The sequence below is a fragment of the Oryzias melastigma genome, linkage group LG11 (genome assembly GCF_002922805.2).
Source record: "Oryzias melastigma strain HK-1 linkage group LG11, ASM292280v2, whole genome shotgun sequence".
Lineage (NCBI taxonomy): Eukaryota > Metazoa > Chordata > Actinopteri > Beloniformes > Adrianichthyidae > Oryzias > Oryzias melastigma.
In genome coordinates, this window is record NC_050522.1 from 8121088 (window position 1) to 8136579 (window position 15492).

A 15492-nucleotide genomic window follows, 5' to 3' on the forward strand; every position below is an offset into this window, starting at 1 on the left:
CTCCCCCTCCCACAATGCACTGCAGCAAGACTTGGGATGAGAACAATGGTGAGTGCTGTTTGAAAATAATGAATCCCAACCCTTTAGTCACTCTCAGTTTCCAAAAAGTCTTTGGAGAGGAAAACACGAGGAAAATCCAGAGGAAAACGCAGCATTGTTCTTTTTTCCTCTTAAGAAGCACATGTGCTTTTACATTCAGGATATCGTCTTAAATCAAAGAAGCTTTTCAGGAGCTGCTCGTGTCCAGGACTGTGGGACGAGTCCGAGGTCAAATCCCAGACCGGGGACAATCACTGCAACCCACTATCACACATTTCACACACACACAGTTATCTGCTGCTTAGAGACAGAAACCACCCTGGTGTTTGTGCACACTCAGCTCTCTGTGGAATGTGCACATGCTCCTTCTTGGCAATTTAATAAAAACACGCGGTCCTGCTCTTGTTGAGTCTCCCTTCTCATCCATCGCTCTTCCACTCTTCGTCTCTAACATGCAGGACTACAGATGTTGCTGGAGCCTATCCCAGCTACTTTGGGATGAGGTTGAGAAATACAAGCCTACTACACAACTCAGACAAGGACACTAAAGCCCAGTCCAGATTCTTCCCTTCTCTCTTTCCTTCTATTTGAAGGAAAATTTTCGATTTTCTGTTTTTTAATCCGTGGCTCCAAGCGGGGGAATATAAAGTCCTCCATCGCAGAGGCGCTTTTCTTCACCTGGGTGTGCTCTGAACCACAGAACTTTACATTTAAATGTAAATTAAGACTTTTGGTTGTAGCATGACCTTTTTAAAGCTATAAAACCGCTCTTGTTATGTCTGTTTGAGCGCTGGAAGCTCCGCGCTAAAGCTAGCAGACCGGCGATTATTGATGACATCATCGAATGAAAGTGACGTCCGAAATATGAGACACTCTCCATTTGGAGGGCTAAATGAAGGAGAAGGGAGAAGAGGCCTAACATTCCCTCTTAAGAATCAACTTATGAGGAATGTGTTTCAACAGTGGGAGGAAGCCATCCAGTGTCCCAGGAAAACCCACACATGCACAGGGAGAAAACACAAATCTAAGCTGTGAGGCCGCAGTGCCAGCCGGCCGTGCAGCCCCAGTTCACGTTCCCCCTAGTTTATATCTGGCAGGCTGTCCTCTGTTACTATTTCTATCGTCATATCTGTGTCAAGTAACCACTTTAGATCTTTAAAGGGACAAATCTGGACGTGGGGTAGCTGAGCTACTGGGAAGCAGCAGAAATGCACCTTTAGCAGAACTCCAAAACGTCTTAATCATATTAAGGAGAAGTGGATTTATTGCAACAGAAAATCAATGTTATGCTTATTCAAAAACATTTTTTGTTATTTTCTAGGTGAAAATCATTGAGAAGGATGCATATTCCTATATTTATATCACATTCATTACCATTTGATATCATGTGCAGGTGAGTAAGACACTTAGTCTCTTCTGATTGATGCAAAAAATATATTGATAGTTTGGGGAATATGTATTTATCATATTGTGATATCAAATATATCCATGTTGAAAAGACATCAGATTAATTTATAAAACAACTGACTAATAATCTGGGGAGTGTGTATCATAAATATATTGTCTCAGAAAAGCCATTTTTTGCCCAAAAAATACCTAAAAATCTGTTTATTGGTGACTTCACACAATGTCAACCGATAAACCTTGTGCTGAGAGTTTTGTCAAATTCAGGTTTAAAGTCTGAAACCTTCAAGCAAGGAACTCTATTTTTCTGTAGCCATTGTGAATTGAAACAACAGATAATTAAAACACACATGGTTTCATCTAAATAGTGGTAAAATAATGTATTTTTATAGCACACTAGAACCTTTTTTTAATAAATTGTCCTCGGCTCATCAAAAACAACCTTTTACTTTATGTTTGCTAGAAGCATAACATAGAAAAAAAGACCATGAAAAAGAAAAAATGCAAATTTTCTGTCATAAATCACATCTTTTGTGTTTTAACAAACACAGGTGAGTGTTCGAGTTAAAAATGTCAGTTTTCATTGTAGTCAGTCAGCAACCAGAGTAAAGAAAAAAAGGAAATGACAGTTAAATTAACTGGTAACTTCCTTAATTAAAGTTGTTAATTTTGTAGACTAACAATGACATTTTTATTGAATAAATTTGGTAAAATTATGGTACAATTTTCAATTAAAAAAAACTATTAAATATAGCAATAGAAATAATTTTAACCTAAAAAATTGAATATTTTAAAGTAAAGTTCTGGGAACCTCAGCTGCAGTTTTCTACTGTAAAAATGAATGTCTTTGCTATTTTTTCAGTGTTACACTATATATTTCAAGGAATTATGAATTCCTATTAACACAAAACATTATAAATATTACCCAAAAAGAACAGTAAAACTCATAATAATTTGTTACAGTGTTCTCTTCATTCAATCATCTCGACACAAATACGTTTTCAATTATTTTTTTCAAATTATAGTTTGTAATTTACCTTAAGAATGTTGAGAAATCCACCTGAACCTCCTGGATGATGACGCGAAAAAGCTCTCCAAGAGCGCACCATTAAGTTTGGGTCAAACGACGCACCAGCGTGTTATTTAATGTGTTGCTAGCAGAAGTTCTGCAAACATTGAAAGAGTTTAGTCGGTGTTCGAGTCTGGACGCTACAGGCTTGGTCAACAACTCTAGTTTCGGCTGCGCGCGGCGCGCATTTCTGTGAGGGTGCACCACCGGAGGCGAGCAAGCCACACCTTGCCGCCCCCCTCAGCCAACCCAGGAGCAGAGGTGGAGTGGAGGGGTGACCCTCCACCTCAGTGTCTTCACTCTTTATCAGTTTAGATCTCATGATAAACATCCACACTTTTAAATTTTAAATACTCCCCAAATTGGATTTTTGTCTCCAAAATTTGCATCCAATCCGCTATTTTTTCATCTAGATCTCTGCTGCGGGACAGCCCCGCGCGCCCTCCTGTGTCTGAACTGTGACATCACACCCCACACACACGTTTATCTCAGGCAAAGTGGCCTTGATCAACCTGTTGCTCTCGTGATTAATTGCAAAAAAAACTCTGAATGTGATTTCAGAGACGCAATCAGTCAAACACACCTTAAATTTTAAGTGAGACAAAGGAATGCGGTGACACAGGAGAGCCCCTCCCTTCCCCCGACAGTATTTTTAGGATTCAGGTGACATGCGCTCGTGCGTAAACACCCATTTCCGACGTAGAGATGTTCGTACCAGACATTTGGAAAAAAGCAGAACTTTTTGTTTCTTATGCTGCTTGTAGTTTTCACTTTAATTATCCATTGATGGCACATCAAAGAACAGATGTAGTAGATTTATTGCTCAAAATTGTACTTCATTTAGGTATTCACAGGCTGTCAAAACACAGTAGTCTTCACATCAGCTTCTTGTTCCCCACTTTTGCCAAAGACCTGATAAAATTTGTCCCCATTTAATCCTTCATTTAAAAAAATAATAATAATTTCTCCTTTTCTGGCTCAAAGCGGCTTTTTCATTCGGGGACAGAGTCAGTACATCCTTCAAACCCTTCAGAATCAACATGTTTTTAATCCTTCATAGCTAAATATTCATAATCACCGTGTAAACATGGTTTTGGCAACAGCTTTGTGAAGCACATCACCCATCCGGAGAGAGTAAATGGCATTGCATAAATGTGCTTATTTCATTAACCCTTTAACTACCCAAAAAACAAAGCAGACAAAGTAAAAAAAATCACCAAAAAATGTATTTTTTTCCCCTACTTCTTATTGATTTGGTACGGAGCCCCTAAAGAGACAAAAAAATAATGAAGTAAAAAATTATCCCTAAAAATACATAGACAATTATCCATATTTTTTTTACTTCAGTGTTTCTTTAGGAAAAAATAATGTTCTGGTGCACACCAGATAGCAACTGAAAGAAACATTTTTCTCTAAAAATTGAAGTAAAAAAAAATAAATACTAACTGGTACGCACCAGTTAGTATCTGTTGTACATCAGTCAGTAAATAGATTTTTTTAACTTTAATTTTTAGGGAAAATAAAAAAATGTCCCTTTAGGGCCTCCGTACCTTGAGGGAATAATACACACAATCAATATTTTAAACCATGTTTTCTAAATGTTCCCCACTATTTGGTTGAGCAGGCAGTTAAAGGGTTAAAACAATATAAAATAAAAGGAGAGTGTAATTTCTGGGTTCATAAGTGCTCCTCATCAGTCTTGAGCTTGATTGTTGCTTCCTAAACGGTTTGGCCTCACTTCTGTGACCTTTCAGCAGGTCAAGCGATAAAAATATGAATCAATTGCCTCCTTTTCCAGTACGATTGGGGTAAAACATGATCATCACCCTCAAAACCAGCACTCTATACAGCACACCAGCCTCATCCTCACGAGGCTTCATCAAGTCATCTGTTCAAAGCAGTCTTTGACCTTTACATCCTGGTCACCGCTTGTCCTCCTTCCCTGCTGGAACATTTTCCGTCCCTTTCTCCTCGATGGGGAGAGTCGAGCGCGCCCTCCTCTTCTCCTTGAAGCGACCTGAGCGGGACACCTTCATGTGCCTGCGGCACGTCTGTTCGTTGAAGACAGGCTCCAGCTGGGAGTCGTCGAACGTTTCGTCGCTGAGGAGGCTGGAGCTCTTGGTGGGCTGGTTGGAGGTCTGGTCATCGGTCGGCCTGGAGGCCACTGCGGTTGGGTTGTTCTGCTTCTCTGCGAATGGGTTAAAGTCTGGGCCAATTGAGGCTGTGGCCAAGTCTTTGGAGCCACCGCTCTTCTTCTTTGGAAGGAATGCTTTCCACCATGGGGTCCTGTCTGTCATGTTGGACTGGTGGGAGGGGCCTGTCAAATAAGAACAAATGTGATTACTGATGTTCATCCTCTTTCGTCTCATCTTTTCTGTATTTAAACACATTTTCTTTTGTAAGAATGAACGTTTAGGATGTCCCACCACTCTGAAAAATAATGAATATTATTTGAAAGTTAGTCCAGATTTCCCTGCAGGTGAGACCAAACCTAATCTCATGAATAACCAGCAGCTTCACTGCAAAACTGGTTTAATCAGTTGCGTGTACACAAAAGCAAATCACAGTAAGAATCAGTCAAAAGGGAAAAAATAGCTCACCTCTGCTGCAACAGGAAGTGTTGACAGCTAACGATCCAAATAAAGGTGAGACAAAGTGTCCGGCCTTTGATAGAGCGAATATATATCCGAGTATATCCAGAACATTCAGGGGTTTCTCTTCAGAGTGAAATTGATCCCTCAAAATGTCGCAAAAGTGTCCATTTTACGCACAGACTTGGCGCCTCGGTTCCTTATATTTCATCTTATTGTTGTCAAAAAAAAATGTCCTTGTCGCTCAAAAGTCCTCCAGAGGATTTCTACCGAGCTGATACATTTATAAGGAGCGGCTTGTCTACTGAACCAGCAGGTTTCCGCCTCCGAAACTCTCATCTCGAAGTACCTGTCCTCAACCGCGATTGGATGGACCGCCGGAGCGCGTCACGTGGGTCACACTCAGGTAAGTGCACCCCAGTGGGTGGGTGGAGTTATTGGTTGCGTGGCAACATACCTCAAGGGAGCGTGCGTCTCTTCCGCAACAGATTACAAAAAACAAGAAAAAAAAACTCTTTTGTTTGAACCAAGCCCAAGTCAGAGAGCCAAATTAAGTTTAGACTTTTGATAGAGACACAAAGGAGCTCAACAGGCTGCTGTGACCTTTGTTCGGTATTTTGATTGCTAGTAAAATGTAGAGTCGAACTCATTAGATGACCTCGTGCGTCAGGAGCGCACGAAAGCTCGCTTCACAGAAGTGAGTGGAAGCAGCTCCAGGAGAATCTGGTCCTTCTGGATGTTTGTCTTCTCTCACTGTCTTTAGAATCCACCACTTATTTACAAACTCCTGTCATGACTTCCTGGGAAAGGATCCCTCCTGACAGGTACACCTCCACGGCACAGGTGAGGTGACGCACAATATCTGCTGCCATCATCAGAGAGCTGGTTGAAACTCTCTGCTTCCTGCTGATAAGATCCTGTCAGGCCTCAGACCCCACAGTCCAACAACGGGAGGTTTTATTGCAGTTCAGATCACAATTCAAACTTCAATCTACACTCCTGATAAGACTCATCACGCAATAAACCAAAGCTCATTTACTTTATGGCACTTCAGAGACGACAAAGGTCAACCCAACAATAAACTACTTTATTTTTCAGAATTGAAGCTACTACTTTTTAATTAATGAACATAGAAAGCATTTTAACCAGCAGTTCAAGAATTTTGGAATATATAAGAACATAATCTGTGCATCATTTTGGAACAATTTTTTATTACTTCTGTATTTTACTGCACATGACTGCAGATATTTAAAGTCTCCCTCCGATGAAAATCCAGTTTTTTGAGTTTTTAACGTGTCTGTGTGGCATTTTTCTTATGAAAGAGAACAAATGTAATAAGAAATCATTTTTTTTTGCATTTCTGAGTATTTCTCCTTTTAAATCTGTCAATCAAACTGTCTTGGACAGACTCTGTTTGAATGAATGATCTTCTTTCCATCAACAGCTCTGCTGCACATGCACTAAACCCTCATCTGTTCCTAGTGTCTAGTTCAGGTTCTGGAGAAGAGAAGATGGTATCTTCACATTGACTGCAGTCAAATGAGCCGCCGTTCACATTTCTGTGGTCAAATCAGCATCACTGGATTTTTGGTGTGAGTTTCATCCAATACTTACGGTAGCAGGACTGAGAACGCTGGAAAATCTCCTCCAGACTCCACGGAGCTTCTTGATGTGACCACGGAAATGTGAACGGCGGCTCATTTGACCGCAGTTGGAAAGGATTGTAAATCAATGAAAGAGCATTTTGATGTTAGCTTTGATTATTTTATCAAGAACTCTGAGAAACCAATGATTGAATGTATTGATCACAGCAACGTCAATAAACATTGGAGAATTAGCTAAAAGAGTCTTTGGTGAACTGGAAGGAGAAAGAATCAGGATTTTGGAGGAAGTTCTGTCCATGAAGATCTTCACTTCCTCGTCCAGCTGACATCCGGATCAGAACCAAACGGCTGAATATTACTGATATTGTTTGACATTTTTATATAGCAGTGGTGAAGATTTGCGCTAGCGAGACACAGAGCTCTCATAATTAGACAGGGGGGGATCAGGGGCGGAGCTACTCAGCTCCAAAAGCCACGCCCCCTCAGAGGAGATTTTGGACACAGGCTTCAGATCAACATGAAAAAATGCTTTTAAAGACATTTAGGTTGTGGGATTTTGGTTAAAAACTTCATAATCACATTTAAAACACTACTGGGAACGTTTTTTTAAAATAAAAAAATGTCATAAAGTCAATTTGAACATCCACACACTATGTCACTTTCTGGTATTTTTGATTTTTATTGTGTACTGAGTAATTATTACAGTACTGTATAGGATTGTTTTCAATGCGCTTACTATGTAATTTTTTTCAAATTCCTCTCTGCACCTTAAAAAGAATCACAGCTTGAACACATTTGTTTGAATTTGAACAAAAATCAAGTAAAAAATATAGATATAAAATTATATGCATGTTTGAGAAAGAGGGATATAAACTTTATAGTAATAATAATAAAAGCAGCTAATATATTCTAAAACTAACCTGCACCGTGGTAAAACACCAATCCTTATCTAGTAAAAAAAGTGACATGGTATTTATGATTAACTGGAAAGAAAGTCCTCAGATAACAAGTATATTGTTTAAAAGTGACTGTATCGTCCTTATCATAGGCTGCTCATAGACGAGGGATGCAGCAAAAGAGGCTCTGCCCCTTTTTAGGGATTTTATTTTTGTTATTCTAAACATCTTTAAAAAAAATAGGCTGTTTATCAGAGGACAAAGAAAGAAAATTAGCAATAATAAAATTCATAATTAATTTACAGCTATGAAATTATTATTATTGTTTTGGAGCTAAAGTGGCTTAATGCATAGGGATCAAGAGGTTAAAATACACAAATGTTCTGCACATTTTGTCAAGATCTCAAGTGGATTTTACACAAAAGATCTCAGTGTTATAACGTGTAATAAATCATAGTGAAAGACGAGGTTTTAGCATTCCATCACATCCTTTTCTCGTTCACTGGATGACAGTTCCAGAGTGATGTCACGTCAGCGAGAGCACTTCTATTTATTTTTGCTTGTTTTTTCTGCAGGTCCAGGAATCCCTGAATGGTTTCAGTCTGGTTTGTTGCCAACAGGAAAGAAACAGAGAGTGGAGGGTTGGAGAATCTGTGCTGACTCCCTCCTGCTCTCAGTCTCACTCCTCCTAAAGTCAGTGGCCTGCATACCTGGGGACTCCCTCCTCCACCTCGGTCGATACTTCAGTCACTCTCTTCCTCCTCTCTTCCTGCACAGATGGGTGAACATTTTTACACTCAACCAGAAATAAACAGATCAATTTATTATTTGGTCATTTCACAAATGTGCACTGATTGAGCAGAATGGTGCCTTTGAATTGGATATAAACAGTAACAGGACTCCTAAAAGCAGGTTGCACTCTGCCCCATATCTCCTAATCTTCTTTCTTTGAATATTTCATCAGGTAGCCTTCCTAGCAGCATGTTGATGGACTCTATCAGATAAGGGCATATCCGTACACACGTTTATTTATTTTTTTTAGATACAGATCATTAGAATGACCAAATTATCTTCACTCCAACTTCAGGAACATAGAAACAGATGCTTTGAAACTGAAAAAAAAACTCAAGAAGAATGTGTGTTGAAACCTGAGCGATCCCGATGAAAGTTATTGAAACAATGCTGGGAGTTGCATAAGGAATTCCCTCTCCCTGTTTCTGTATCTGCAACGGCTCAGACATGGCAAGATGCCATTTGACACAACCACGGGGTCAGGAGGGGGAGCAGGTCGCACGCTCGGAGGGAAAAACACTTTGTAAATAGTGTTTTTAGCTTGTTCTTGAGGCATTTTTCTCAAGGAGAAGACATTTAAACCACAATGCATTGCGGTTGAACAATTTTGTGTGGAAAAAATGTGTAATTTTTTCAATAAACCATTCACAGTTTCATCAACAGAACACAGTGGAGTCACAATTAGACGTGAAATGTTCATAATGATTAGATTTTCAAAATTGGTGACGTCATATCCGGCGTTAAGACAAAAACAAAAGAAAAGTAGTGAACATTGTGTCTGAATTGTTTTTTAAATCCAGGGCACTAGATCGTTTTTAGTATTTAAGGATTAGGGTGTGAATTCGGACTCAGCCTATGTCCTGGAATAGGACAGATTTTTTTTTTATTTTGACTAATCCGGCAAAATCATATTTAATAAACCACTTAGATCGCTTTAAAAATACACCAGAAGCTGACAGGTGTGGGACTTTAAAAGTCACATCAACGATTCTGTTTATTTATTGTAAGTTAATTAATCCAAAACACCTGTCCTGGTATAAATTGTTTAACAAAAACGTATATTTTTAAGCAAAAATAATTATTATTTGAAATATTTAATATTTGTGAAAGAAATTAAGAAAAAAAGTGTTGAATTTTTTTTTAACTTTTTTGCATCTAGAGATATATTTAGAACAATTCATCATCCAATCCTAGTTGATCTATCTTGGGATCATACAGGTTAACCCTTAAACTCAGGAGCTTGTTTATGTTCTTTGATTGACTGTAATTTTTCAATTGTTAACACATTCAACGTAATTCAGAATCTGCTGTAATTATCATGTTAACGGTTGAAAAGTTAAAGATTTTGTGTTTAAGCATCACCGACGACGCCTCAGGTGTTAAAGGGTTAATCGATTCTATCAAAGGTATCAAAGGTGCAGAACCTTCCACTTACTGTCAGGAAATCTAGCTTTTTTATTTTACAAGATGTATGCTTGACATAGTTACCATATGGTTACAGACACTATCATCCCTCAGTTCCTCAATAGATGTGTCAGCCACGAAAAACCAAATAGACCCCATATAGTTTAAAAGTTGGCAGATAACGTGAGCCCCCACCCCCAACCCCCCGTGTTTGCCCACACTGGCTTAAGTGGACACTCAGTGGGTAGGCTGCTATGCTATCCAGTCACCTGGTGGACAGCGAAGCTTGTTACCTTGCTACAGCAGAGCTCGCTAGCTCAATACAGCAGAGCTCGCTAGCTTAATACAGGGGAGCTTGCTATCTTGCTACAGTCAGCGGAGCTCGCTAGCTCAATACAGCAGAGCTCACTAGCTTGCTACAGAAGAGCTCACTAGAATGTTACAGAGGAGCTTGCTAGCATGCTACATCGGAGTTCGCTAGCTCAATACAGAGGAACTTGCAAGCTTACCATAGCAGATCACGCTAGTTCGACATAGGGGAGCTTACTAGCATTCTACAAAGGAGCTTGCTAGCTCGATACAGTGGAGCTCAATAACATGCTACAGTGGAGCTTAAGCGGGCACTCAGTGGGTAGGCTGCCATGCTATCCAGTCGCCTGGTGGACAGCGAAGCTCAGCTTGCTACAGCAAAGCTCACTAGCATGTCACAGCGGAGCTCGCTAGCTTAATACATCGAAGCTTGTTAGCTCAATACAACAGAGCTTGCTAGCTTGATACAGCGGAGCTCACTAGCTTGATACAGCGGAGCTCACTAGCTCAATACAACAGAGCTCGCTAGCATGATACAGCGGACCTCGCTATTTTGTTACAGAGGAGCTCGCAAGCTTGCTACAGCAGAGCTCGCTAACTCAATACAGCAGAGCTCACTATCTTGCTACAGAGGAGCTCGCTAACTCAATACAGCAGAGCTCACTATCTTGCTACAGCAGAGCTCACTATCTTGCTACAGCAGAGCTCTCTAGCTCAATACAACAGAGCTTGCAAGCTTGCTACAGCGGAGCTCGCTATCTTGCTACAGCGGAGCTCGCTAACTCAATACAACAGAGCTCACTATCTTGCTACAGAGGAGCTCGCTAACTCAATACAGCAGAGCTCACTATCTTGCTACAGCAGAGCTCGCTAACTCAATACAGCAGAGCTCACTATCTTGCTACAGCAGAGCTCGCTAACTCAATACAACAGAGCTCACTAGCTTGCTACAGAGGAGTTCGCTAGCTCAATACAGAGGAACATGCAAGCTTACTATAGCAGATCACGCTAGCTCGACATAGGGGAGCTTACTAGCATTCTACAAAGGAGCTTGCTAGCTCGGTACAGTGGAGCTCAATAACATGCTACACAGGAGCTCGCTAGCAGGCTACAGAAGAGTTCACTGGCTTGCTAGCCCGCTAACAGAGTTCGCTAGCACACTACTCTGTCCATCGTGCGGCTGGCTAGCATAGCGAACTAACCCACTGAGTCCCCACTTAGATCAATGTGGGTTAACTCAGGTTGGGCCACCACAGAACCTACAGACAAACCCAATTTGAGCCCACATTTTCTACCCACTTTAAACCATTAGGGGCCCACTTGGTCTTGTTGGCTTGGCTGTGATAAATATTAATCCAAAGTGCATCATTGCACTTTAATAAGTCTGGAAATCATCAGGCCTTCAAGAACTGCTTTCTGGACCTCCTCAAACTCTAGGTCTATTTGTCACTACAGCCTGAAGGCCTGCAGATCATGTCCATTCATAATTGGTTTTTCTACTATTGTCCCTCCTCAAAGCAAAGATTTATTTTACGTGACTTAATCCCATAAGTGTCCCATGAGCAATGCTCTCTATAATCCCCCACTTGTTTGCAGATCTATTTTTAGAAAATTGTTTTTTTGAAGTGTTTGGCCACACAGTCTTAAGCAATTAAATCCTTTTCACTCACTGGTTGTTGCATAACAAAAATAAAAGTATACACACACTCAAACTTGTCTATTAAAACAACAACTTCTATCATTCCATTTTCTGGTTATTTCAGAGCGGACGCTTCAAAGTGCGTCTGCTTTGGGATGACAACAGTGTTTTGGCTTCACGCGTATTAGAAGACATTGTTAAAAGATAAACCTGAAAATCTTTTTTTGTCACTGTGTCGCATTGACCAACAGGTTGAGCGAAGGTGTGCTACCCATGGGAAAGAGCAGGAAAGGCAGCCAGTCGGACTGGTAGAGTCAGCTTGGAAAAGAACAAACCCTGCAGAGGAAGGGAGCAGCTACAGTATCTAAGGATTGTAAAATCTCCTCAAATAAATTTGACGGAACCATTAAAAAAAAAAAAAAAAAAAGCTCTAAGTTGTTCCAACAAAATAATTCAAAATAGTTCCGGATCATTTTATTTTATTGTTATTAATGACCCATTTATTTGGAATAATATTCTTACCTTTTTTATTATTCATAGTAATATCAAAAAATAACATTTTAAAAGTTTTTAAATTAATTTTTAGTTCAATAAATGCTTATTTTGTTCAGTCCACAGACACCATTGTCACCCCTGAAACAATCGTCTGGGTGGAGCAGAGTCCCTCCATGGAATGAGTTTCGATCTGTTTTCATTATGATTTTAATGTGAGGATTGTATTGTTCCTCCACACAGCAGGCGACTGCCATTCACGCAAGACAGGGAAGACGGAAACCTGCAGGAATGCAGACAGGAATCTGTTACAGTTTTCGGTTGTTGCGTTGGTGAACAGTCGCACAAGCGCTGAAACACAAACTGTTGACCCAGAAGCCGGTTACTAAAAATCCAGTGTTTATTTCTGTTGTACAGTATGTATTAATATTAAATTACTTTTATTTTTTCATTAATTTTGCTTAAGTTACTCATTGTTGGTTCATCAACTTTTATAATTTGAGGTAAAAAGGAGACAAATGTTACAGAATCTTCAAACACATTGCAGTGACTCATCCTGGTGACTTTAAATCTTACCTTCAAGACATTGCTTCTAAAGGTTCAACACTAATCTAACAGTCAAATTACCGACATAATTGCTAATTATTATGAATAATGTCAGATAAACTGTCTTCAAAGCGTTAATTGCTGCTGAACCTGTTTTTGGGTTGAAGAATGTTCAAAGCTCTGCCCGTCTTAATAACTGTGTCTCATCAGAGTGCGTGTTTAGAATATTTTAGAAAGCCGAGGTTCCAATCTCAGCTGTGTGGGGTTTGCATGTTCTTCCCATGCAGGCGTGGGTTTTTATCCAGCTTGCTCCCACAGTCCAATAATAGCTTTATTAGTGTGAGTATGAGTGGTTGATGATATCTGCAGGATGTGACCCTAGAAGAAGATATGATGCAACAATGGAAGATTCCAAATCGCTTCAGATTGATCACAAATTAAATCATTTTGGTAATACATCCCTTTGGTGTTTTCAGAAAGTACAATGACACATTTTATAGAAACGCAGCTGAACTTCTCTTCTCCGACTTTAGAGCGGCTTCTGTCTGAAGTGATGCCAACAGAGAGAGGAGGAGGAGGGAGGACTTCTCAAACACACCCAGAGCAGATGCCGAAGTGAGGAACTCCATTTACAGGTTAAAAACTCAAAAAGAACATTTCAACCTTTTTTTGTCATTCAGCAATAAGTGTGTAATTAATTTAGACACCCACAGGTGACATCAAAAAGGCTAACTTTTATTTCAATTTTTTCAATTTCTTAAGTATTTCATCAGTTTCTCATCATTCCACGGAGGTCAAACTGAAACTAAAACCTTGAAATCAAGATCTCTCTTTAGGTCTGTTGTGTAGGATTAGATCTTATCATCCCTCGATAAATGGCACCGATAAGACACTGTGGCAGGCAAATGAATGGTGACATCGTTTGGGTTTTCAAGTGGGCTCCCTCCTCCTTAGGTGTTTCGCTGATAGGCCCACAACACCTCCAGAGGGTTCAGCAGTGAATCCCAGCGTCCCAGGTTCACCCCCATCCGCCACCAGACATTTGGAGCCCCAGGTCAGGTCTTTCCTCTTAATCCATAGCCACTGACTCCCCTTCTCAGCAGCCCTAGAGAGATCTTTCATTGCCTGCCTTTGGATCTTCCCTCGCACCCCCATCTCCCTGAGAAGCCTGGATGTTGAGGTGGCCACAAACCCCCTACAGCCTACTTCCACTGGGCGAACCTTCACACACCAGCCTTGTTCTTTGGCGTCTGCTGCAAGGTCGGCGTACCTCAGCATTTTTCGTTCATAGGCCTCCTCTACTGCACCCTCCCAGGGTACTGTAAGCTCTATAATGTAGGCGAGCTTTTGCGAGGATGACCACAATACAAGGTCTGGTCGCAGGTTAGTGGATGCTATCTCTGGTGGAAAGCAGAGTTTTTTTTCCAGATCTACAAGCATCTTCCAGTCTCGTGCTCTAACCAGTGGTCCAGTGTCAGCTGTACTGGTGTTGCTGATGGTGGCTTGGCCCTCACGGACAAATGATATTAGTTGCCGATGACATGATGTATTGGGAAGGGCGTTTACTCTTGTTCGTTGTCCTTCCAGCACTGCTGCAAGACACCTTAGCACCAGGTTGTGTCGCCAGGTGTAACGGCCTTGACTGAGGCTAGTCTTGCATCCCACCAAGATGTGCTTCAGTGTTGCTGGGTGTTGACATAGAGAGCATGTGATGTCTTCGCCATACCACTGGCTAAGGTTTGCAGGAGAAGGTAGGACGTCATAGGTAGCCCTAATTATAAAGCTTGCCCTGAAAGCTTCCATCTCCCACAGTTCTTTCCAGGAGAGCTTCCTCTCTTCCACTCCTTCCCACCCCATCCACTGCCCTTGCTTTGCCTGTGCCACGGGTTGCGCACATCTTCCTGCTTCTTCTTCCCTGCGTATCTGTTTGACCACCAGTTTGCGCCTCTCAGTTGGGTTGGCTTTTCCCCAGGTGGGTGTGCTAGTAGAGAGACCAAGGCCACCCTTCCCCTCCTGCACCCATCCCACAATGTCTTTGTGTCTGAGTGCTGCCTTGGCCTGTTCAGTTGCTTCCTTTGGGGTCCACTTCCTTCCAGTGGCCAGAATGGGTTCTGCTTTGGCAACAAGTGGATCACAGGTATCCTGCAGTGTCATCTCCAACCTGACCTTGGCGCACTTGTATTCTTCAACTAAACTGGAGATTGGTAGTTCAAAAATACTCCTGCTAGAGCCCAATGGTGCTAAGGCACCTGGGAAGGCCAAGCCACTTTCTGGCATAGGCATTGATCAGCCTCTCCGGCTATTTTTTTCAAAAAAGATAAAAAAAAATAATCATTTTTTAATCTGAAGATTTTTAGAAAATCTAGTTGTTCTCTTTTTTTACATATTAATACCTTGTTAAATATCCCAAAAATATTTGATAAAAAACATGAAATCACTCTAGCAGTGTCTGAAACTTTCAACTTCAACACTTTCTAAAATAAGTTCAGAGATAAATTAAAATATATACATAATTTTTTTCCGGGTCTGGTTATGATAAATTCATAAATAGTGTTATGTCTACATACATAGTCATGTGATCTATTGATACTTAATGATTTTCAATCTATAATTTGATGCCCATTTATCCTATGTCTGTCATATCTTTGTACGGATGTAAACCTCTGTTGATTGTATACTTGTTTTTGATTGCTTGAAATAAACCTTA

General features: G+C 40.6%; 1 protein-coding gene and 1 long non-coding RNA gene across 2 annotated transcripts; one reads left to right on the forward strand and one right to left on the reverse strand.

Moving 5' to 3' along the window:
- Positions 1–4047: 4047 nt before the first annotated feature.
- On the reverse strand, positions 4048–5401 carry LOC112136576 (proline-rich protein 15). Its single transcript, XM_024258352.2, has 2 exons — positions 5113–5401; positions 4048–4829 (listed from the first exon to the last, which is right to left on the reverse strand). The coding sequence occupies exon 2, from the start codon at positions 4807–4809 to the stop codon at positions 4435–4437; it is 375 nt and encodes a 124-aa protein (XP_024114120.1). The 5' UTR covers positions 4810–4829; positions 5113–5401; the 3' UTR covers positions 4048–4434.
- A 461-nt stretch (positions 5402–5862) lies between these two features.
- Positions 5863–12187, forward strand: LOC118599390. The gene is made up of 3 exons (XR_004948729.1): positions 5863–5946; positions 8179–8384; positions 11999–12187. It is a non-coding gene; the product is annotated as an uncharacterized LOC118599390 (long non-coding RNA).
- The last annotated feature ends 3305 nt before the right edge of the window (positions 12188–15492 follow it).

Coding starts and splice junctions, on each gene's coding strand:
- LOC112136576 (XM_024258352.2), bottom strand. CDS start 4,809: ATGACAGACAGGACCCCATGGTGGAAAGCATTCCTTCCAAAGAAGAAG.